At 35.4% G+C, this 23,718-nt stretch overlaps 1 protein-coding gene across 1 annotated transcript in view; it reads left to right on the forward strand.

Annotated features, from left to right (window-relative positions):
* The first annotated feature begins 19,010 nt into the window (after positions 1–19,010).
* MYO3A (myosin IIIA) overlaps positions 19,011–23,718 on the forward strand; it is a 223,605-nt gene continuing 218,897 nt past the window's right edge. Inside the window, exons 1-2 of the mRNA XM_090268047.1 lie at positions 19,011–19,178; positions 21,684–21,818. Of these exons, the coding sequence (XP_090124173.1) occupies positions 19,011–19,178; positions 21,684–21,818 (303 nt within the window). The remainder of the gene's footprint in view (positions 19,179–21,683; positions 21,819–23,718) is intronic.

Raw genomic sequence — 23,718 nt, forward strand, 5'->3', positions numbered from 1 at the left:
TAGTGTTCTAAGAACAATTAGAAGGAAGTTGAGGCTGAAGTCACTAAGAATGGTGAAGAAGAACACAGTATGGGTGTGGGGAGGTCAGAAGGGGTCAGATCCTTCCAGGTCTGGAGGACATGGTAAGAATGTGGATTTTGAAGGGTTTTTAGCAGGAAAATGATGTGATTTGAATTCTGTGTTGAAATTATTCTTGCTGCTCTGTGGAAAGAGGTTTTGCAGCTGACCTGTGACATTCTGGTATGTGTTTTACATCATAGGCAGCTCCTTTTCAATCTAACATAAACCTTACCTAATGCAGTTTAAGCAACTTGGCAAAATCTTTTGATAATATTCTACAAAAAATTCATATAGAATGTTGGTTTTGAGTAAAGCCATTGCTAATTTCTTAGTGTGTTCTATATCATAGAGAAATTGCATACCATTGAGAAATGGTGTTTTGTGAATGTGTTTTAGGAAAGTTAACAATTAAACTGATTAATATTTGTGTTATATTAGAAAGGAAAATGTGCTCATGTCCATTTATGAAGTAGTTATACCTAAATTGGATTTCTAGCCCCTTCCACTGATAAAATTAGCTATTACATCTAAAGTATTGTGAGGTACTTCGAAAGAGTGATTTTCCTGGCATTAATTTATCTACTCTCCTCAGAAATTATATGAGTTAAAAATTAAGTGTTAGGAGTGTGAAAGCCAATTAATGCAACCATACCAAGAAAAATCACTTTTCTTTTTTTGTTTATCTATTTTTTTCCTTCTGTAATATTATTTCTATAAAATTGTCCATTTAATCTCAGTTTTTAAGTTTGTTTATATAAAGTTATATCCTTTATTGATTACTGTAGTTTCTGCTGTAATTTCTGTCCCTTCATCCTTAAAGTTGCTCACCTGTGCCTTCTCTCTTGTTTGCTTTATTCTTGATCAGTCTTGACAGGAGTTTGTCAATTTTTTAAAAATTCACTTTAAAGAATTATTATATTTATCAATCTTCTGTCTTATACCTTATAGTGCCTTCCTTTAATTTCTACTCTTATTTTTCATTTTCCTACACTCTTTGCTACATAATTTTTAGCCTTCTTTCCTTTCTAATATAAAATTTGAGGCTATATGTTTTCCCCTGTATACTGTTTTAGCTACATCTCACAAATTTTGCTGAGTAGTATTTTCACATTATTAATTTTTAATTCAGGTATAAATGGCATATATTATATTAATTTCAGATATACAACATAATGAATTCATATTTGTGTAATTGTGAAGTGATCACCACAATAAGTCTAATTAACATCCATTAGCATACATAGTTACAGAACTTCTTTTACTCATGATGAGAATTCTTAAGTTATACTCTCCTAGCAAATTTCAAATATGTAATGCAATATTATTAACTGTAGTTGCCATGCTGTACGTTGCATCCTCATGACATTTATTTGCTAACTGAAAGTTTGTACCTTTTGACTCCCTTCACTTATTTTGCTACCCCCGCACCTCTAATCTGTTCTCTTTATCTATAAGCCTATTTTATTTCTGTTGTTTTGTTTTAGATTCCACATATAAGTGAAATAATATTGCCGTCTTTCTGTTTGATTTACTTCACTTATCATAATGCCCTCAAGGTCCATTCATTTTGTCACAAATGACAAGATTTCATTCTTTTTTAATATATATACACACATACACACACACCCCTCACATTTTCTTTATCCATTCATCCATTGATGGACTCTTAGGTTGTTTCTATATCCTGGCTATTGTAAATCATGCAGCAGTGAACATGGGAATGTATATATTTATTTGAGTTAGTGCTTTTGGTTTTTTTGGATAAATACTAAAGAAATGGAATTGTTGGATCATATGGTAGTTTGATTTTTAATGTTTTGAGCAACCTCATACTGTTATACATAGCATAGTGGCTGCACCAATTTATATTCCCACTGATAGGGCAGAAGGGTTCCCTTTTCTCCACATTAGCTCCAACACTTGTTATTTCTTATTTTTTTGATAATCATTCTAACAGATATGAGGTAATATCTCGTGATTTTGATTTGCTTTGCCCTGATGATAAGTAATGTTGAGCATCTTAGCATCTTTTCATGTATCTGTTGGCCATCTGTATGTCTTCTTTGGGAAAATGTCTATTTAGATCCCCAGCCCATTTTTAATGAGATTGTTTGTTTTTTGTTCTGTGTTGTGGGTTTGTTTGATTTTTGCTGTTGAGTTGTGTGAGTTCCTTAGATATTTTGCACATTAACTCCTTATCAGATATATTATTTGTAAATATCTTCTCTCGTTTGATAGATTGCTTTTTCGTTTTATTGATGGTTTCCTAGCCATGCATAAGGATTCTTGTTTGATGATGACTTGTTTATTTTTACCTTTGTTACCTGTGCTTTTGGTTTCATATCTAAAAAAATCATTGTCAAGACCAATGTAAAGGAGCTTACTGGCTATGTTTTCTTCTAGGGGTTATATATTTGTCTTTAATACATGTTGAGTTAATTTTTGTGTTTGGTGTAATGTAAGATAGTGGGTTCTGTTTCATTCTCTTTGTGTGGCTGTTTAATTTCCCAACGCCGTTTATTGAATAGCCTGTCCCATTTCCCACTGTATATTCTTGGCTCCTTTTTCATGAATTCATTAACCATATAGGTATAGGTTTATTTCTCTGCTGTCTATACAGTTCCATTGATATGTGTGTCTGTTTTTATGCCAATACTACACTATTTTGATCACTCTGGAGTTGTAATGTAGTTTAAAATAAAGGAGCATGATGCTTCCAACTTTGTTCTTCTTTCTCAAGATTGTTTTTGACTTATTCAAAGTATTTTATAGGATTGGTTTTGGGATTTTTTGTTCTATACAAGTTTTAGGATTGTTTGTTCTATTTCTATGAAAAATGCCATTGGAATTTTGATGGGGATTGCACTGAATCTGTAGATCGCTTTGAGTAATATGGACATTTTAACAATATTAATTCTTCCAATCCATGAGCATAGAATGTTTTTCAATTTATTTATTTCTACTTCAATTTCTTTTGTCAGTTTCTTACAGTTTTCAGTATTTATGTCTTTTACCTTTTTAGTTCAACTTATCCCCAAGTTATTTTTATGCAATCGTAAATAGGGTTGTTCTCTTAATTTCTTTTTTTGATAGTTTGTTATTAGTGAATAGAAATTCAATTTACTTTTGAATATTGATTTTGTATTCTGCAACTTTACTGAATTCATTTATCAGTTCTAATAGTTTTTTGGTGGACTCTTTAGAGTTTTCTATATATAATATTATGTCATCTGCAGAGAACAACAGTTTTACTTCTTCCATTACAATTTGGATGCCTTTTATTTCTCTTTCTTTCCACTAAGTGCTGTGTCTAGGACCTCCAGTACTATGTCAAATAAAAGTAGTGAGAGTGGGCATCCCTGTCTTGTTCCTGATTTCTGAGGAAAAGCTTCCTACATTTCACTGTCAATAGGATGTTAGCTGTGGGCTTGTCATATATGACCTTTATTTATGTTGTGGTACATTTTCTCTATACCTATTTTGTTGAAAGCTTTTTTTAAAAATCATAAATGGAGGTTGAATTTTATCAAACAACTTATCTGCATCTATTGAGAAAATCCTATGACTTTTACCTTTTATTTATAAGTGTGGTATATCACTTTGATTTATGGATATTGATATTTTTGTTTTAAGTTTATTTTAAAATTGTTGTTATGATTCCTCTTTGACTCTTTAATTGTTTAGTAGTGCTTTTCAAAATATCTAATTTTATAGGTTTTTAAAAACATCTTTTTGTGATTGATTTCTTACTTAACTATATTGTAGTTATATGTTCTTGGGGATAATATTTATTTATTTTTGGATAGAGGATTTCATGTGTATTTCAGTATATCCATTAAATTTTTCTGTTAATTATGTCATTTAAATTTATATTTCCTTAAGAACTCTTTTGTCCATTTGATCCAGAAATCATTTAGTGTGTTAGAATCACCCACTAAAATTGTGAATTTCCCCACTTTTCCTTTAATGTTTTTTTAGTTCTTTTATATATTATGGTATTCTGTTTTGGGCTTTTATATTTTTCTTGGTGAATTAAGTCTTTAATTATTACTTAGTGACCCTCTTTACCTTAATAATTATTGTTGCCTTTAAGTATACTTTGTCTGACATTAATCTAACCACAGTGCTTTCTTTCATTGAGTATTTTTATGGTACCATTATCTTACTTTCAGTCTATCTCTGTCTATAGTTTGTATGACTATCTTTTAAATTGATGGCCCATAGCTACCAATTTCTGTAATTTTACTGTTGAGTTTTGTCCATTTAAAAGTAGTGTGATTACTAGTAGATTTCTAATTATTTCCAGAAGATTTTTAAAAATGCTTCCTGTTTCTGCTGCTTTTTCTATGCTTCTTTTGTTCTCCTTTTCTGAGTTTTTTGATTGAATAAGTGTATGAATGTCAGTTTTTCTTCTCTAATATTTTAGAAGCTACACATTGTATTTTGAGATTCTCGTATTTAATATGTCTTTGCAAGTATATTTATCTTAAAGTTTGAAGTTATTACTGACTACCTGTTTATATGAGAAACTTAAAAACATTTTAAATCCTGTTACTCCACTTATTACTATTATTGTTCTAATTGACTATTATTGTTTCTTACAGTCAGTGTTAGTTTAGATTTACACCCATGATTAACTATTTCTTTGCTGTTTTGACTATTTAGACCTTCCTTGAAAGATCATTATCATTTTCAAAAAATAGGTTATAGAAGTGCTCTTTCTCAGTGGTGGTTGTTGTTAAACTCACATTTTGAAGGTGAGTAATATCTTTGATCTTGAAAAATACTTTTGTGGGTACTTTTTTTTAACCTCACTTGAGAAGATGTTTATTGATTTTACACAGAGAGGAAGGGGGATGGGGGAGAGAGAGAGAAACATATCGATGGAAGATAGAAACATCGGTCAATTGCCTCCTATATGCACCCTGACCGGGGATTGTACCTGCAACCTAAGTAGTATGTGCCCTGACTGGGAATTGAAACCCACAACCTTTTGGGGTACTAGATGATGCTCCAACCAGCTGAGCCACCTAGCCAGGACTGTGGGTACTTTTGTTAATTCTAGATTAATAGTTATTTTCTTTCAGTATTTTGAATATATTATACTATTGTTTTCATGTGAAATATCAGTGGTCATTCTAATTGTTTTGCTCTGATGTAATATATCTTTTCTATCTGGTTGATTTTAAGAACTTCTCATTGACCTTGGTGTTCTATAGTTTCATTGTGGTGTATTTCAGTGTGGATTTTTTTTATTTACCCTATTTGAACTTCTTAAATTTGAGTGCTCATACCTTTTCCCTATTTGGGAAACTCTCAGTCATCTATTGTCTTTTCTTTATTCTCTCCTTCTTAAATTATGATTATGTGTTCATCAGACTAAATTAATCAGGAAAACAGAGTTAATGCTAGGTAATTCAAAAGATAAAATTTAATATGGTGTTATGGTATGAAGGTCTGTGTCCCCTCAAAATTAATATGTTGAAACCCTAGCCCTCGTGGTGATAGTGTTGGAAGCTGGGGCCCTTGCTAAGTGATTAGGTCATGAGGATTAGTACCCTCAGAGACCTCGGAGAGCTGCATCATCCCTTCCACCATACGAAGTTACAACAAAGAGATGGTCGTCTAGAAAGTTTGCCTTCACCGGATACCAAATCTGCCAGCACTGTGATCTTGGATTTCTATGAGAAATAAATGTTTGTTGTTTATAAGCCACTCAGGTTATGGCATTTTTGTTATAACAGCCCAAATAGATTAAGACGTGGGGGGAATTAATTATAGATGTTTTAGGATACCTGACAGCTAAATGGGATAGGGAGGTGATCTAAAATTTAGCAATAGCCAAAAACCGTTATCCTTTCTTGAGCTGTAGGAATACAGTAAGGAAATAGTCTTACCAGAACCCAGAAGCTGAGGCCATCTAATATGAGTGCAAGTTCTGTTCTTTAGGAACAGGGACCACCGAAGAGACATAGCTACTGATTGAGATACCACAAAACCCAGAGAAAGAAGAGAAAAAACATCCTGGCCTCTCCCTTCCTCCCACCATCCTGTCTCCTGCCTGGGACTCTCAATGACAGAATCTAGCAGAGCAGGAAGACAGTGAACAAGGAGTATGGGAAATGTAGTTTTGAAATGTCAGCTGCTAAGATTCAGGACATGGAAGGCCAGGCATGGATTTGGGAGCAAGCAAACCATTCCATTTTTCTTTCCATATCTTTCCACTTGTCTCTCAGATATTTTTATCACTTTTATTACAGCTGTCCCAATTTTTTCCCCTTTGCTCCCTTCTGCCCGGTAACCTCTTTCCTCCAAGCAATCCCACCCTCCTTAGTTCATATCCATGGATCATGCATATAAGTTGTTTGGCTCCACCTTTTCCTATATTATTCTTAACTCCCCCCCTGTCTATTTTGTACCAACCGATTATGCTTCTTAGTCCCTGCACCATTTCCCCATTTCTCCTCCTTCCCCCTCCCAGATGCTAACCCTCCAAATGATCCCTATACCTGTGATTCAGCTCCTATTCTGGTTTGCTTAGTTGGATTTTGTTTTTATTTTTTAGATTCAGTTGTTGATAGTTATGAGTTTGTTGTTATTTTAATGTTCATAATTTTGATCTTTTCTTAAGTCCCTTTGACATTTCATATAACAATGGCTTGGTGATGATGAACTCCTTTGGCTTTATCTTGTCTGGGAAGCACTTCATCTACCCTTCCATTCTAAGTGATAGCTTTGCTGGATAGAGTAATCTTGGTTGTAGGTCCTTCCTTTTCATCATCTTGAATACTTCTTGCCAGTCACTTCTTGCCTGCAAAGTTTCTTCTGAGAAATCAGCTGACAGCCTTATCAGAACCCCTTTGTAGGTAACTCTACTTTTCTCTCTGCTTTTAAGATTCTCTCTTTATCCTTAACCTTTAGCATTTTAATTATGATGTGTCTTTGTGTGGTCCTTTTTGAATCTAGCTTGTTTGGGACTCTCTGTGCTCCCTGGACTTGTATGTCTATTGCCTTCGCCAAATTTTGGAACTTTTCCTTCATTATCTTTTCACCTAAGCTTTCAATTTCTTGCTCTTCCTCTTCTTCTGGAACCCCTATGATTCAGATGTTGGTATCTTTAGAGTTGTTCCAGAGATTCCTCAGCCTCTCCTCATTTTTTTCAATTCTTGTTCCCTCATTCTGTACTGGTTGACTGTTTTTTTCTTCCTTATGTTCCAAATCATTGGTTTGAACTCTTATTTCCTTCCTTCACCATTTTTTTGTGTGTGGGTTTCCTTCATTTCATTTAGCATAGCCTTCACTTCTTCCCTTATCTGTCTGCCATACTTAAGCATATCTGTCAAGCCTGTGAGCAGTGTTTTGAACTCTGCATCTGTTAGGTTGGCTCTCTCCTTGTTTGTTAGGTTGGTTATCTGCTCGTCACTTAGTTCTCCCACTGGAACCTTGGTCTATTCCCTCTTTTGGGCCATACTTCTCTGTTTCCTCATCTTGACAGGCTCCTGTGTTTGTTTGCCTCTGTCTCTTAGGTAGAGATGTCATAGCTCTTACATGGAAAGGGGCGGAGCCTCAGGTATTCATCAGTATGGGCGACCCCTTTCACCACATTGTGGTGCTGTGTGGGGGGGGGGGTCTGAGAAGGAACAATGCCACTTTCTCAGCTCTTGCCCCCTTCCCAGGCATTTCTCCCCCTTCTCTATGGCCCTGGTGCCTCTCTATTTGTTGCCCTGTATGTGGTTCCCAGAGTGGCTGGGTCTGCGGATGTTCTAGGACCATGAAGATCCTTTAAACAAGTGAACTCTGCTGAGACCCATCAGTTTCTTCTTTCACACCAACCTTCACTGGTTTTCACAATCAGAAGCAATGAAGCTTTATTTTCCCTGGTGCTGGGACCGTGAGCTCTGCAGTCTGGTCTGGTGCTGGGAGTGCTCTCCAGGTGTCCCTCCCTAATTTTTAAAATTTGTGACGGTGCTTTCTGCTGACCTGCTGCTGCCACCGCTGCTGCCACCACCACACCACATCCTGTCTGCCCTGGCTCTGCCCTCCTACCTGTCTGGATGAGTCTTTCTTCTTTTTTTCTTTGTTTGTTGGACTTCCATGCAGCTCAATTTTCTGGAACTTCTGGTTGTCTCTAGTTTTGAGGTAGTTGTATTCCTTCTCAGTTGTGGAGGGAGACACAGAGTGTCCGTCTAAGCCTCCATCCTGGCCGGAAGTCCCACATAAGTTGTTCTAGGTTGTACTTTTATTATCATTTGTTTTAAGATATTCTTCATTTTCCATATAATTTCTTGTATGATTCTTTGGTTAACAGTGTGTTAATTTCCACATATTTGTGGATTTTCCAATTTTCCTTCTGCTTTTGATTTCTAGTTTAATTCTACTTTTTTATTGGAAATGATACTTTGTAAGTTTCAGTCTTTATAAATTTATGAAGATTTGTTTAGTGGCCTAACAAATGGTCTATCCTGAAGTATGTTTCATGTACACTTGAGAAGAATGTGTATTCTGCTCCTGTTGAATGAAGTGTTCTTTATATGTGTATTAGATCAAATTGTTCTATAGTGTTCTTCAAGTCCTAAATTTCTGTATGGCTCTCCATTTCATTGTTCTAGGTATCACTTAAGGTGGGTTATTGAAGCCTCATACTATTATTGTAAAATTGTCTATTTCTCCCTTCAAGTCTATCAATATTTGCTTCATTTACTTTGTAGCTCTGATGTTTTGTACATTATAATTATCATATTGTCTTACTGAATTGACCCTTTTATCATTATATAATGTCTAACATCCTTTCATTTCAACCTGAAGGACTCTCTTTTAGCATTTCTTGTAGGACAAATCTAGTGGTAATGAACTTCCTTATCTTTTGTCTATTTGGGAATATATTAATTTCCTTCTCATTTTTGAAGGACAGTTTTACCTGATATAAAATTTCTAAGTAACAAGATTTATTTTTCCAACATATTAATATATTATCACACTGCATTCTGGCTTCTCTTATAAATGACAGGTTTCTTTTCTTTTGTAACTTTCAAGATTCCTTCTTTGTCTTTGTCTTTTGATGCTGTCTTCTTCTAGGACTTTTATAATGCTTATATTGGTCCCCTTTATGCTATTGCAAAAGTCTCTTAGGCTTCATTCACTTTTCTTCATTCTTTCTTCTTTGCCTCAGTCTGGATAATTTTGAATGACTTGTCTTAAAGTTTGCTAATTTTATTCTATCTATCCAAGTCTGTTATTGAACCACTCTGAGGTAATTTCTCAATTCAGTTATTCCATTTTTTATATACAAAATTTTATTATGGTTTTTTAAATAATTTCTGTATCTTTGTAAATATTCTCAATTATCTCTTCTATCTCTATATTCTGAAACAATTAAATGTGATGGCATTATTTCTTTCTTAAGTAAGTATTTGATAGAATTAATTGGTAAAAACATCTGAAAATTTTCTGTTTACTGTTATATTCATTCGTATCCATTATTCAGCAAGTTCTTGTAGGTTGCCTCCTCTGTGGCCATCTTTGGAATATAGAAGTGAACAACCTGGATAAAAATTTCAGTCCTCATGGAGCTTACATTCCAATCATGTATATAAACAATAAATAAAAACATAATAAACGGGAAATGAAGTAGTAGTGTGTTAGGAGGTAATAAAATAGAGCAGGTTGATGGGGACCAGGACTTTGGAGCCAAGATGAGTTGGATGAGGGCACAAGATATTTTCTCTAGGACGGTCGTGATAGTACTTATTGAGAAGGAGATCACTGATGTAAGACTTGAAGGTCCTGTGGATATCTGGGGGAAGAGCTTTCCAGGAAAATGGTAGAGACTGCTCAATGGGAGATCATTCTCACTGTGTTTTTTGAATGAGCATGAAGTCAGTTTGTTTATTTTATTAAAGAAGAATTAAGTGCAGGTTTACAAAATCAGTCAGAGTAGTAGTTATGATGAATGTCAGGATCCTGAAGTAAGATACTTTTTCTCATTGTATTATGGCCTTTTTTTCTATTGTGAAAAAGAACCCAACAGCTGAATATATAGTAAATCAATTTTAAAAGATGATTTTTTATTTTTTACATGTAGCTTTTTAAGTAACTTTTTGGACTTATGGCAAATACATATACCAAAATGCAGTAAATATGTGACTAAAATAATTCTTTTGCTTACTTGATCATATGAGCTAGAGAATTGGTTTTTATTCTGTGAGGGCTAAAGAACTAGAAAAAATACAAATATTGGTATGTATAATGCAATTTACTTCAGTCATTAAATAATTAGTTGTTTATTAACTGTAACAGCTTATTTTATTCTTAAAGAATAAACAACTGGCAAGAAGATGGTGGAGGAGTTAGGGGAGGCTGCGCTTGCTTGCTTCCAAGACCTGTCTGTAGTTTAGGCTAATTGTGGACAGACATCTCAGTTAATGTCTGGATACCGGCAAGAGTTGAGCCTTGGTGCTACTGGGAGCAGAGGAGACCATCTTGGAGTGACCTGTCTGGTGAGGATCACAGAGGAGAAAGGGGCGAGACATGAGTTCTGGCTTGGCTTGGCTCCCCGAGCTGTGGCTGGCAGTGTGCAAAGATATTTTTAGTGCCCCTAGGTTTTCCCTGAGGAAAGTCAGGGGTGGAGAGTGAGGCTCTGCCCACTGGAAGAGCCAGGAGTGGGACAGGTGGCGTCTGGCTATTAGAGGCAAGGAGCAGTGTATTTGTGTGTTTGAGTGTGTGTGTGTGCGTGCACGCGCGCGCGCGTGCATGCGTGTGTGTGTGTTTTTTTCTTGATTGTTTTTTGCAGACCAGGGAGGAAAGACTAGGGGCAGGGCGAGATTCTTGGGGAACGCACACACAGGAGTGCACTCGCCCATTCCCCACCCCCAGTTGGGCATAGGAGCACCCAGGTCTGCCTGACCAAGTGCACCACTGGCCAGTTGCTGGCCTTCCTGGGCTAGTGCACATAGGTGCCTGTAGTCCACCCATGCAGGAGTGCAACCAACCCTGCCCCTCCCCCCAGGGAGCACAAAAACATGTGCAGTCTGCCCACCCTGGCGAGCAACCACCCTGCCCAGACCTGCACGCAGAAGCGCCAGTGATCACCGTCCAGGTGTGCAACGAGCCAGCCCGCAGCCTGTGCGAGGGAACGCACTTGCCTCTGGCTGAGGCCAAAGGAGGTGAAGTGAACTAGAGGCACTTTGTAAAAGTTTTGGGTGCTGGCTCTGGAGAAAGAGCTGGGAGAGCAGTGGACTAGATCCCAGTGCAGAACTATCCCTAGTGCTACAGGAGAAATCACTTAAGCAGACTGCTCCCATCCAGTGGCATCAGCTGTAGGCAGCAGCTCGGCAACTATATATAAGAAGGTAACACCACAATGGCAGGAAATAAAAGCAGGTCAATCTAAGAACAGAAACAACAAGAAGAGCCACCTAAAATGGGAAAAAGGAGAGATAACATCACAACAAAAGGAAAGGAGGAATTCCCAGGAGGAGGAATAGATGAAACAAAGGCAGGCAAACTATCAAACGTGGAATTCAAAACAATGGTAATGAGGAACCTCAAAGAACTCAACAAACTCAGAGAATACTACAGCAAACATCAGGGAAACTGCGAAGAACTCCAGGGAAGCTTTAATGAACTTATTGAGAACTACACCAGCATGAAAAAGGACATAGAAACTATCAATAAGAGCCAGGAAAAAATTAAGAATACAATTTCTGACCTGAAGAACACAGTAGAAGACTACTATACCCAGCAAGGGTCTCTTTCAAAATAGAGGGTGAAATAAGGAGTTTCCCGGACAAAGGAGAACTAAAAGAATACATCTCCACCAAACCAGCATTGCAAGAGATGCTAAAGTGCCTGCTTTAAGAAGAAAAAGAAAAAGAGAGGGAGAGGAACACAAGTACAAAAGGAAATGAATAAATACCTGTCAGTAATAACCTTAAATATAAATGGATTAATAGGGTAGTGGAATGGATACAAAAACATGACCAATATATATACTGTCCACAGGGGACCCACCTCAAAACAAAAGATCTACAAAGACTGAAAGTGAAGGGATTGGAAAAAAGTATTCCAAGCAAATGGACGTGAAAAAAAAGCTGGGGTAGCAGTACTTATATCAGACAAAATGTATTGCTCAGCAAAGGCCATAAAAAAAAAAGACAGAAAAGGACATTTCATAATACTTAAGGGAACAATCCGTCAAGAAGATAAAATCCTGGTAAACATATATTCACTCAACATAGGAGCACCCAAATATATAAGGAAAATATAGGAAGACTACAAGAAGAATATCAAGAGCAACAAACACAGAGTGGGGGACTTTAACACCCCATTGTCAACAGTGGACAGATCTTCAAAGCAAAGAAACACCAAGGATATTGAGGCATTGAACAACACTCTAGATCAAATGGACTTAGTTGATATATATAGAACTTTTCACCCCAAAGAAGCAAAATATACATTCTTTTCAAGTGCACATGGAACATTTTCAAAGATAGACCACATGGTAGGACACAAAACAAGCCTCAACAAATTCAAGAAAAATCAAATTATATCAAGCATCTTCTCAGACCACAATGCCTTGAAACTGGAAATTAACCTCAAGGAAAAAACTCAAAAACATTCAAACTTATGGAGAATGACTAACATGCTAATAAATAATGAATGGGTTAACAATGACATCAAGGAAGAAGTCAAAAAGTTTCTGGAAACAAATGATAATGAACACACAACAGCCCAAAACTTTGGGACACAGTGAAAGCAGTCCTGAGAGGAAAGTTCATGGCCATAAAAGCCTACCTAAAAAAGGACAGAAGAATCTCTTAATAAAAAATCTAACCCTGCAGCTACAATAACTAAAGGAACAACAACAAACAAAGCACAGAGCAAGAAGAAGGAAGGAAATCATCAAGATCAGAGCAGAATTAAATGACATAGAGACTAAACAAACAGTTCAAAAGATTAATAAAACCAGGAGCTGGTTCTTTGAAAATATAAACAACATCAACAGAACTTTAGCCAGGCTCATCAAGAAAAAAGGAGGACCCAAATAAATAAAATCAGAAATGAAAGAGGAGAAATCACAACTGATACCACAGAAATACAAAGGATTGTAAGAAATTACTACAAACAATTGTACAGCAAGAAATTTGACAACCTAGATGACAAGGACAAATTTATGGAAACATAATCTTCCAAAACTGAATCAAGAAGAAGCTGAAAACCTGAATAAACTGATAACAAGTAATGAAATTGAAGCAGTAATCAAAAAACTCCTGGCACACAAAAACCCTGGACTGGATGGCTTCACAGGCAAATTTTATAAAATGTTTAGGGAAGAACTAACACCTACCCTTCTCAAACTATTCCCAAAAATCTAAGAGGGAAGACCCTAATTCCAAAACCAAGTATTACCCTAATTCCAAAACCAAGTCAAGACATAACAAAGAAAGAAAAGTACAGGCCAGAACCTCTGATGAACGTAGATGCTAAAATCCTCAACAAAATATTGGCAAACTGGACCCAGCAACACATTAAAAAGATCATACACCACGATCAAGTGAGGTTCATCCCAGTGATGTAAGGATGGTTTAATATCACAAATCAATAAACATAATACACCACCTAAACAAAATGAAAGACAAAAATCACATGATAATATCAATAGATACTGAAAAAGCATTTGATAAAGTACAACACCCATTTATGATGAAAGCATCCAGCAAGATGGGAATAGAAGGAGCATATCTCAACATAATAAAGTCCATATATGAGAAACCTGAAGTCAACATCATACTCAATGGGCAAAAACTGAAAGCATTCCCCCTGATATCAGGAACAAGACAAGGATGTTCACTCTCTCCATTCCTATTCAACATAGTCCTGGAAGTTCGAGCCACAGCAATCAGACAAGAAAAATAAATAAAAGTCATCCAAATTAGAAAAGAGAAAATAAAACTGTCATTATTTGCAGAGGACATGTTAGTGTACATAGAAAACCCTATAGACTCCCTCCAAATCTACTCAACCTACTATGTGAATTTGGCAAAATAGCCAGGTACAAAGTCAATATTCAGAAATTGAAGGCATTTCTATACATCAACAATAAAATATCAGAGATAGAAACTAGAAAAAAATCCCACTTACTATAGCTACAAGAAAAATAAAGTACCTAGGAATAAACTTAACCAAGGAGGTAACAGACCTTTACTTGGAAAACTATGTAACACTGAAGAAAGAAATTAAGGAAGATACAATAAATGGAAGCATATACCATGTTCATGGATAGGAAGAATCAACATCATTAAAACGTCCATACTATCCAAACCAATTTATAGATTCAACAGAATCCCAATTAAAATACCAGTGACGTATTTCACAGACCTGGAAAAAATACTTCAAAAATTTATATGGAACCAAAAAGACCCCGAATAGCCACAGCAATTTTGAGGAAGAAGAACACAGTGGGAGGAACCATATTACCTGATGTCAAGCTATACTACAAAGCCACTTTAGTCAAAACAATCTAGTACTGACATAAGAACAGACATTTAGATCAATGGAACAGAATAGAGAGCCCAGAAATAAACTCAGGTCTGTATGGTCAACTAACATTTGACAAAGGGGAAAGGAACATCTAATGGAATGAAAAGAGCCCCTTCAACAAATGGTGCTGGGAGAACTGGACAGGGATGCAAAAAAATGAAACTAGACCACCAACTTACACCCTACACCAGAATAAATTCAAGGTGGATCAAAGACTTAAATGTAAGCTGTGACACCATAAAATTCTTAGAGTAAAACATAGGCAGGAAAATTTCAGATATCCCATGTAACAATATTTTCACCAATATATCTCCTAAGGTAAGGGAAATAAAGGAAAAAATAAACAAATGAGACTACATCAAACTAAAAATTTTTTCTCAACAAAAGAAAACATCAGCAAAATGAAAAGGGAACCAACCATATGAGAAAACATATTTGCCAATGACACCTCAGACAAGGGTTTGATCTCCAAAATATATAAAGAACTTATATGTTTCAACACCAAGAGGACAGACAACCCAATTAAAAATGGGCAAAGGATCTGAACAAACACTTCTCCAAAGAGGACATACAGAGGGTCCATAGACATATGAAAGAATGCTCAACATCACTAGTCATCAGATAGATGCAAATAAAAACCACAATGAGATACCACTTTACACCAGTCAGAATGGCCATCATCTACAAATCAACAAACAACAAGTGCTGGCAAGGATGTGGAGAAAAGGGAACCCTAGTGCACTGTTGGTGGGAATGCAGACTGGTACAGCCACTATGGAAAACAGTATGGAATTTCCTCAAAAAAATAAAAATAAAACTGCCTTTTGACCCAGCAATTCCTTGCTAGGCTTATACCCGAAGAATCTTCAAACACCAATTCAAAAAACCTATGCAGCCCTATTTTCATAGCAGCACTATTTACAATAGTCAAATGCTGGAAACAGCCTAAGTGCCCATCTGTAGATGAGTGGATCAAAAAACTGTGGTACATTTACACCATGGAGTACTATGTAGCAGAAAGAAAGAAGGAACTCCTACCATTTGCAACAGCATGGATGGAACTAGAGAGAATGATGCTTAGTGAAATAAGTCCTGCAACAAAAAACAAATACCATATGATATCACCTAATACAGGAAACTAATGAACAACACAAACAAAAGAGCAAAACTGAACCAGAGACATGTTAACAAGGAGCAGAAAGCAGTTATTGGGGTAAGTAAGGGAATGGTCTAGTCAAGGAACTAGTATAAATGACCCATGGACATGGACAATAGGATGGGGATTGACTGTGGGAGAAGGGGTCGCTGGGTGTGGGGGGAGTAATGGGGGAAAAGTAGGACAACTGCAATAGAAAAACAAACAAATAAATAAATAATAAACAACTGTATGTATTGGAAAAAGTATAGTTTAGGAGTCAGAAGACTTCTATTTTAATTCTTGAAATTCTTTAAAGTTTGATTTTGAGGAAGTCATTTTAGGCTTTATTTTACCTACTTATTGGGAGGTTTATTTGTTTGTTTTTAATGGAATTTGATTAAGTATATTCAGAATACAAAATACCTGTGCTTTTGTCATTCTGGGATTATTGTTTTATAATAAAGCAATGTGCTCCTTTAAATATTTGCCTAATTGAGAATTTTTAAAGAAAAATTTGTTTTAGACAAATTCCTGTTCATAGTTAATGCCCAGCTCTAATATTGCTTATTTTCTATATCTTTTTTATCATCACTTCAGAATTAAATGCTCTTGACCTGGGTTATTATAGTAGTTTATGCATATTTCTATTATTTATCACTTTTCATACCATATTATAATTTCAAATTTATCTGTCCATGAGTTGCCATTCTTTGTATCCTTAAAACTCTAAAATACTTTGTATTCATTGGTGTCCAGTCACTTTTTAATTGAATTTTTATGCCTATATATCTAAAGGCTGATAGTTAATTCCTAATAGTTACTGTAGCAGAAATTAAAATAGTGTTCAATAATGAACTGCTTGAAAGAAAGTATTATATAAAGAATATTTCTTGTGGTTGAAAACCCCTGTTTCAGACATTTACCAAGGTTTAAGTTGGTCTTTTAGTCCAACTTTTATGTTAGATGGATGGCATAAATGCCATTTGCATAACTCTGATAGTTGTAAAAACTAATTATCTTGTCATTGACTTTGAAATCACTAAAGTGGCTGATTATTACTGATTATCTCCTACTTGTTCCTGTGCATTTCAAATAAAGGCACAAGTTTCATAAAGATTAAGTGTTCTAAGAACTATTCATAAGTGTATTTTTATGTTGTGATGTGATTTTTAGCAGTCATTCATAGCCATCTACTAGGTGATGTGCCCTTACATATAATGAATCAGAATATGACCCTTTTCTGTTTAGATTTTTAAATTCTTTTCACCTCTCTCTCTTATTTCTCTTCTCTTTTTTCAAAAACATTCGTTTGTAGAACCATATTGATTCATTTATTCAACAGCTATATTTAACATCTATGTGCCAAGCAAAGAGTTAGGCATTATTAAATTTGGAAGTGAATAAAATAGATAATATCTCTGCTGTCAGAATTTAAAAATAAGCAAACATTTTCCCATTTAGCCAGTATTTATTAATTACCTGCTCTATGTTAGGTATTGTTCTGGGAATTGTGGATACAGTAGTAAATATAACGAAGTCTATATGCTCTTGTTGTAGTGAAGGCTACCTTTACATAGGTTGATTAAGCAAAGCCTGTTCTAAAAAAGCATTTGAGCCAAGAAGGAACCAAAGGAAAGGACTAACTGACACCAAACAGCAATTACTGTTGATTTGAATAAACTCATTGTGTTTGATGTACATTGGTTTGTAGTTTTTCGAGATGAGAAGATTAAGGGGTGGATTATTGCTTCCATTTTTTCAATTAATTATTAAATAAGGGCATCAGTTGGGAAGTTTGTGGGAATAGATGGATAGGAAACAGTTACGAGAGATAATTTAAGGGGAGAGATTACCATAAAATAGTCTTTCCAAAGAAAAGAGAATAAATTGTCAAGCCAAGGAAGTGCAGTTTGTTGTGGGTATACGTGTAGGGTTTTTTTTATCCTGAAAAAGTGAAGCTAGTCAAAGTGGTTGTGTGGTTGTCTCCAGACACAGGGACAGGTGACAAGAAGATACAGTGTTTAACAAGGTTTGGGTTTGTTTACCCCAGGAGACTGTGGTAAAGAAAGAGAGAAATGAGTGTTGAGGGTGATTGCAAGAAAGTCACAGTAATTCAAGCTGTAGAATTTATGCTGGAGAAGAAGAAAATGAAGAGAATGAAGCCTGAAGAGGTTTAATAGTGGGGAGTCAATGGACTGGTGGAGTGCAAGAGGCTGGTAGTTGTGGTCAGGCAAGTGAATTTCATGGACTAAAATGCTGGGAGCGCTTTCTATTTTTTTCCTTTTTTAATTTCATACAAATGGTTGAATGTAATATAGGGAGAATGTGGAAGGTTAAAAGCACTGCTTAGACGTCAGAAACCTGGGATCTTATCTCAGGTTATCTATAAAATCTCCTTTTTAAAGTCTTGACCTCATTAGCCATATTGTCCTAATTATTCCAGCCCTGTGCCAGGTGCTGGACATACAGAATTTTCAAGTAAAGGTAGGTACAGAATGCTGCTGGAGTACAGAGGTGAGTCATTCAACCCAAAGTGGATGGAGAGTGGTCACATTTTGAGGAAGTGACATTTAAGCTAAGATCTAAAGGATAAGTAGGAGTTTGGATTTAGCAAAGGAATCACGGGTGGAGGTGGGAGGAAATAGTACTGTATATGTTAAGATCCTCAAGCAAGAAAGAAATGACCCGAAGGGTCTCAAGTGGCTGGATTATAGTATATGAGAGAAGTGTGGAGACATTAGGCTGGAAACTTAAGCAAGAGACATATTTTAAAGGACCTGATAGGTTATGTTAAAGAAATTGCATCCTAAAAGCAATGAGGAGGGACCCATTCTTAGAGTTCACATAAAGTGTTTTAAAACAAGATCACTTTAAAGTAGGGATTTGCTTGGATGAAGTTGAATTTTATCACCTCTAAACTTCATTCTAAAATTCTTTCATATCTGTGTATAAAACAGTAAAGCAAAATTATTTAAATATGTACCTCTTATTTTAATCTGAAAAGAATTAATAGTAATTAATATAGGGCTATATTAAACATGGAAATAAAGCCCTGTTTACAAAGCAATATTAAACTCATATTAATCTGCTTGCAAAAAGGAATTCAAATTAAAATTTTCTATGACTTTGACTACATTTGATTACTGATGTATATTTTCCATCATATTAGTGAAAATGTTAGATAATTTCCCATGAGTTTATGTGTGCCATTTAATATCCCAATTCAATGGAGATGAAACTGTACTTTTTCTCTCCAGTGATTTAAACTTTTGAGATGCTTCCATTAATTGGAAAAACAATCATCTTTGATAACTTTCCTGATCCTTCTGATACATGGGAAATCACCGAAACGATCGGCAAAGGAACTTATGGGAAAGTTTTTAAAGTGTTGAATAAGAAAAATGGCCAAAAAGCAGCAGTCAAAATTCTGGATCCAATTCATGTAAGTCACATTGCTTATATCATGTAATTAACTTTGTTTTTATCTCTGTTAACAAAGTCTGTGTATCTTATCTTGATTTATCTGTCACAATGTCAGTTACAAGTCTGATTGTCAGATTTTCCTTGTTTATATGCTTAACATATTAAGGCCCAATAAATATTTGATAAATGAATAAATATGTAATATAAATACATAAATACAGCTCACAACAGCTCCACAGTTGATTTAATATTATTTTAGATTTCAAAAAATTATAAGAATGGACTCTTGGGTCTAGAAGTAGTCCTAAAATATCCTCAGGTCCAGATCTCCTTTCCTTCTTTCATTTACTTAGGCTGCAGGAAGAATTTTTCTTAAGTCAAGTCACAAATATTATTTTAAAATTAAATTTCATTCAAAGAAGGGAAATTAATTTTCAGATTTGCTTAATTGTTTTCAGAGAAATGGTGTTCATTTATAATCAGTTTGAGTTTCCTTGGGAAGAACTGAACTCCATGTTCTGTCTATTTAAGCAATGCCCCAATGCCCAGTGGGACCCCGCTTTGCTTTTTTTGCCTTTTTTTTTTTTTTTTTTTGCATAGAAGTTGTGATCAGGGAACCTACTAAGCCTTTTCTTCGCCTTGAAGAGCATGAGGAGATTGACAAGATTCTATTTTCTGGGAATGCGAGCTGGCTGTTTAGGAGTATTTTCAGCTACTGGGAGATATGTAGCAGTCCCACAGCACACAGAAGAGTGGGAGTGAGTCTAGTGAGCACATAATCCCCAAACCTCTACTGAGAGCCACTTCTCCAATTACACCACTCTTGCTCAAGTGATGGGGTCATGGCATGATGCAAATGATGCGATTTGTGGTGGGGGAACATGAGAGTCCTAGTTCTCATCACAGCTCTCCCACTAAAACATTGAGGACACTGCAAAAGGTCTCTGGTCCTGTTTGTTTATCATAGGATTTGTCTCTCTCTCTCCCTTTCCTTCCCTCCCTCCCTCTCTCTCTCTTTGATAGTTTATTTCTACTAAACCCATGCTAAATATAGTGTTTCACATTGTTTTGAGTAAAGAAGAAGGAGAGTGAGTTTTTAAGAAGTAATTAGGTAGTAATGAGGAAAAACAATTAGCAACACTATACTTAATTTTAACCCTAGTGGTAAGTTCTGACCATTTAAACTGAGGGAAGAGAGACCCAAGTTAAGCTGTACCGGAGTGACTACCCCTCTCCTCCAGTCTTTACAATTAGGAGTTGGGGTTCATGGTGGCCAGAGAAAGTGTTCCAGACAGTTCCCAATGTCTGATTCCATAATCAGTGTCTCTCATTCCATTCCCTCCTTCTTAATCAAGAAGAACAAATGGCTTTCATTATGTACTCATGTTTGGTATACTACTCACCTAATCATGCTGTGTTACATTATTCTAATGGAATATATTGACTGCATAGCTTTAGTATGAAGTTTGTTCTTTGCTGCTTCTATTCTTGTCATAGTATGTATGTGATTTTCTAAGAATTATTTGCTCTTCATTCATCATGTCACAAGTCAAATTAAAAAGATTTATAACCAAGAGATTATAATCTAAATAAAATAAATTTAAATGTATCCAAGCATTTAACAGAGTGACTTTTTTATTAAAAGGGTCTTATTATTATGGATCTCATAGCAGTAATTTTCTTTCAAAGAAAAGGCTGAATAGAGCAGTATTAATTAGAAGGTAGTAGACTTACTGTCTGGTCCTGGATCTTGCACTAACCAGCTCTGTGATTCTAACTCTTCTGAACTTTAGTTTCTTCCTCTCAAATTACAGCTCTGGTCTAAAATTTTTTCCAGCTCTGTGATTCCATGATCTATCTAAGACAATGTAGACATGAAATACTACTGTAAAAACAATGTTAGGAAGATTTCTCTTATTTATTCCTCTGTAAGTTCTTTCATATATAGGTGGTTTTCTAGCATCATGACTAACTAGCTATCTTGCATTTTTATTGACAAGATAGCAACTAATTTTCCTTCTGCTGACTGGGCCTTTAGCTAACTAAAGGCTATATACCATCTAATATAATTTAATAGTATTTTACTTTTTGGAAAGGGAGGAATTTACTATTTGTATGACTAGTTTTTGATAACTTCTAAATATCTTGTATTTCAGAGAAACAAAATAACCCAGCTAAAAGATTTTATTTCAAATCAATGACTTTGCCATCGAAATGCAGTTAACACTGTAAAGAAAAGAAAATCATCTACAGTAGTTCTCCATATGTAATAGCCTTTTACTTATCTCTTTTTAATTCAGTGTAATCAACATAATTAGAGATGTATTTGATTAGCAAGAAAATCCTAATCTCTTCCTTTAAACAATGTAATGAGCGGTTTCAATACATAGTACTGAACGCAATAAAAACTATTATGACCTCACCTTGACAAAATTAAATTCCCTATTTGGTAGTCTGTAATATGTTTCTTTGACATTATTCATGCTTTTCTCACAGTTCTCTTCCTGTGACTTTTTGAAACTAGGATATTGATGAAGAGATTGAAGCAGAGTATAATATTTTAAAAGCCCTTTCCGACCACCCTAATGTGGTCAAATTCTATGGGATGTACTTCAAGAAGGATAAGATAAATGGAGATAAACTTTGGTTGGTTCTTGAGGTAAGTGCTTCAGCATTATGTTACAGATAGAAATATGCAATGTGGTCTTGGAATGACTTCAATTTATGTAACATCAATAGTGTAAGGCAGCTGTAGCATGTTCCTGACTGGTCACATCCTCAGTAGAATGTTGTGCTCAGTTCTTGCCTTGTCATCTTAAGACACATTGGAAATTAAAGAAAAGCCACAAAGATTATTAAAAATTAAAAGGATACATCTCCACAATAAAAGACTAAAGAAACTAGGGTTTTTCCTTGCAGAAGAACAGAAGTAAAAGAAACTTCATTATAATATTTATTTATTCATCCATATTTTGTTCAACTGACACATGACTGAGGCTCTGTGCAGGTGCTAGGATGAAAGAGAAAATTAATTTAAGTGGCACTTCATTAGGCAAAAATGGTGAGCTGCAATTTTTTTTTGTTATCATTGAATACTAATGACATAAATTACAGAACTAGGTATTTACATTTATGGGGGGAAAACTTTACTAGAAATGATGTTGAATACTAAATAGGTTGTCAGAGGGAAGCTCTAGATTCTGTGTTTTTAAGTCCTGAGATTAAGTTTGGACAATTCTCTCTAATGCAGGAGCCCTAGAAGGTGCCTGGCTAAGGTAATTGCCAGTTCTGGAAGAATGTGGTTTTACTACTTTTCACTGAATATCATTATTCAAATGATTTAAGAATTTTTAAAACTTGTTGCTGTGACTAGTAAAACCTTTATTTAACCACTGTACCATCATAAAACTATTGTTTATTATTATTTTATTAGCACTGGATTCTATTTCTTTCAGAATATTCTGTTGTTTTCCCTACAGTGGCACAATAATCATTTATAAGTTTTATTATTACCTTAGTCAATATTATATTTTTATTATGGTTTTTAAATGACTGTAGAAATAATGGAGAGTAATTACAGAAAATATTTGAAGATATAAGAACCATTTTTTTTTTTTAATTGTTTTTTGATTACAGTTGTCCCACTTTTCCCCCCAGTGCTCCCCCCCACCAGTCCTGGCCCGCCCCTTCTCCCACAGTCAATCCCCACCCCATTGTCCATGTTCATGGGTCATTTATACTAGTTCCTTGACTAGACCCTTCCCTTACTTACCCCACTTCTTTCCCTCCCCACCCACCCCCCCATAACTGTTAGTCTGCTCCTTGTTTACATGTCTCTGGTTCAATTTTGCTCCTTTTTTGTATTGTTCATTCATTTCCTGTATTAGGTGATATCATATGGTATTTGTTTCTCATTTCCTGGCTTATTTCACTAAGCATAATTCTCTCTGGTTCCACCTATGCGGTCACAAATGGTAGGAGTTCCTTCTTTCTTTCTGCTGCATAGTATTCCATTATGTAATGTACCAGTTTTTTTATCTACTCATCTACAGATGGGCACTTAGGCTGTTTCCAGCACTTGGCTATTGAGTTTCCTTTACGTTTTTTGTTTGTTTAAAAAGATTGACAATATCACTTATGAAATTATCCTATTTTTCACTTACTATAATTTCAGCTCGACTTAATCACTTTTATACTTTTCAAAATAAATATATTCACTTAGTTAATAAAAAGCAAGTAAAACCGAAAGGTCTAAAATGTAGAGCCATAATCATGTGTTGATTGATGTACCTGGAAATGTATGGCTGAGTATCTCTGCTCTTTCATTTAGTAATCCATATTCTGAATTTTAGCGGTTATTATTTGCATTTCTGGACCCTGTCTCCTGCTCCATTCTGGAGGTCTGTCATGCATCTGACTTCTGATATCTGTCACGTTGGTAGAAACCATCATTTTCTACCTCCCTTGGCCTCCTGTTTCCAACCTTTCTTCTTTGTTTTGCATATCACGTAATGGTTTGTGCCATACTCTTATTATCCACTGTCCTGAAGTCATCACAC

This window comes from Furipterus horrens, unplaced genomic scaffold (assembly GCF_987537825.1).
Source record: "Furipterus horrens unplaced genomic scaffold, mFurHor1.1.pri manual_scaffold_2, whole genome shotgun sequence".
NCBI classification, from domain to species: Eukaryota; Metazoa; Chordata; class Mammalia; order Chiroptera; family Furipteridae; genus Furipterus; species Furipterus horrens.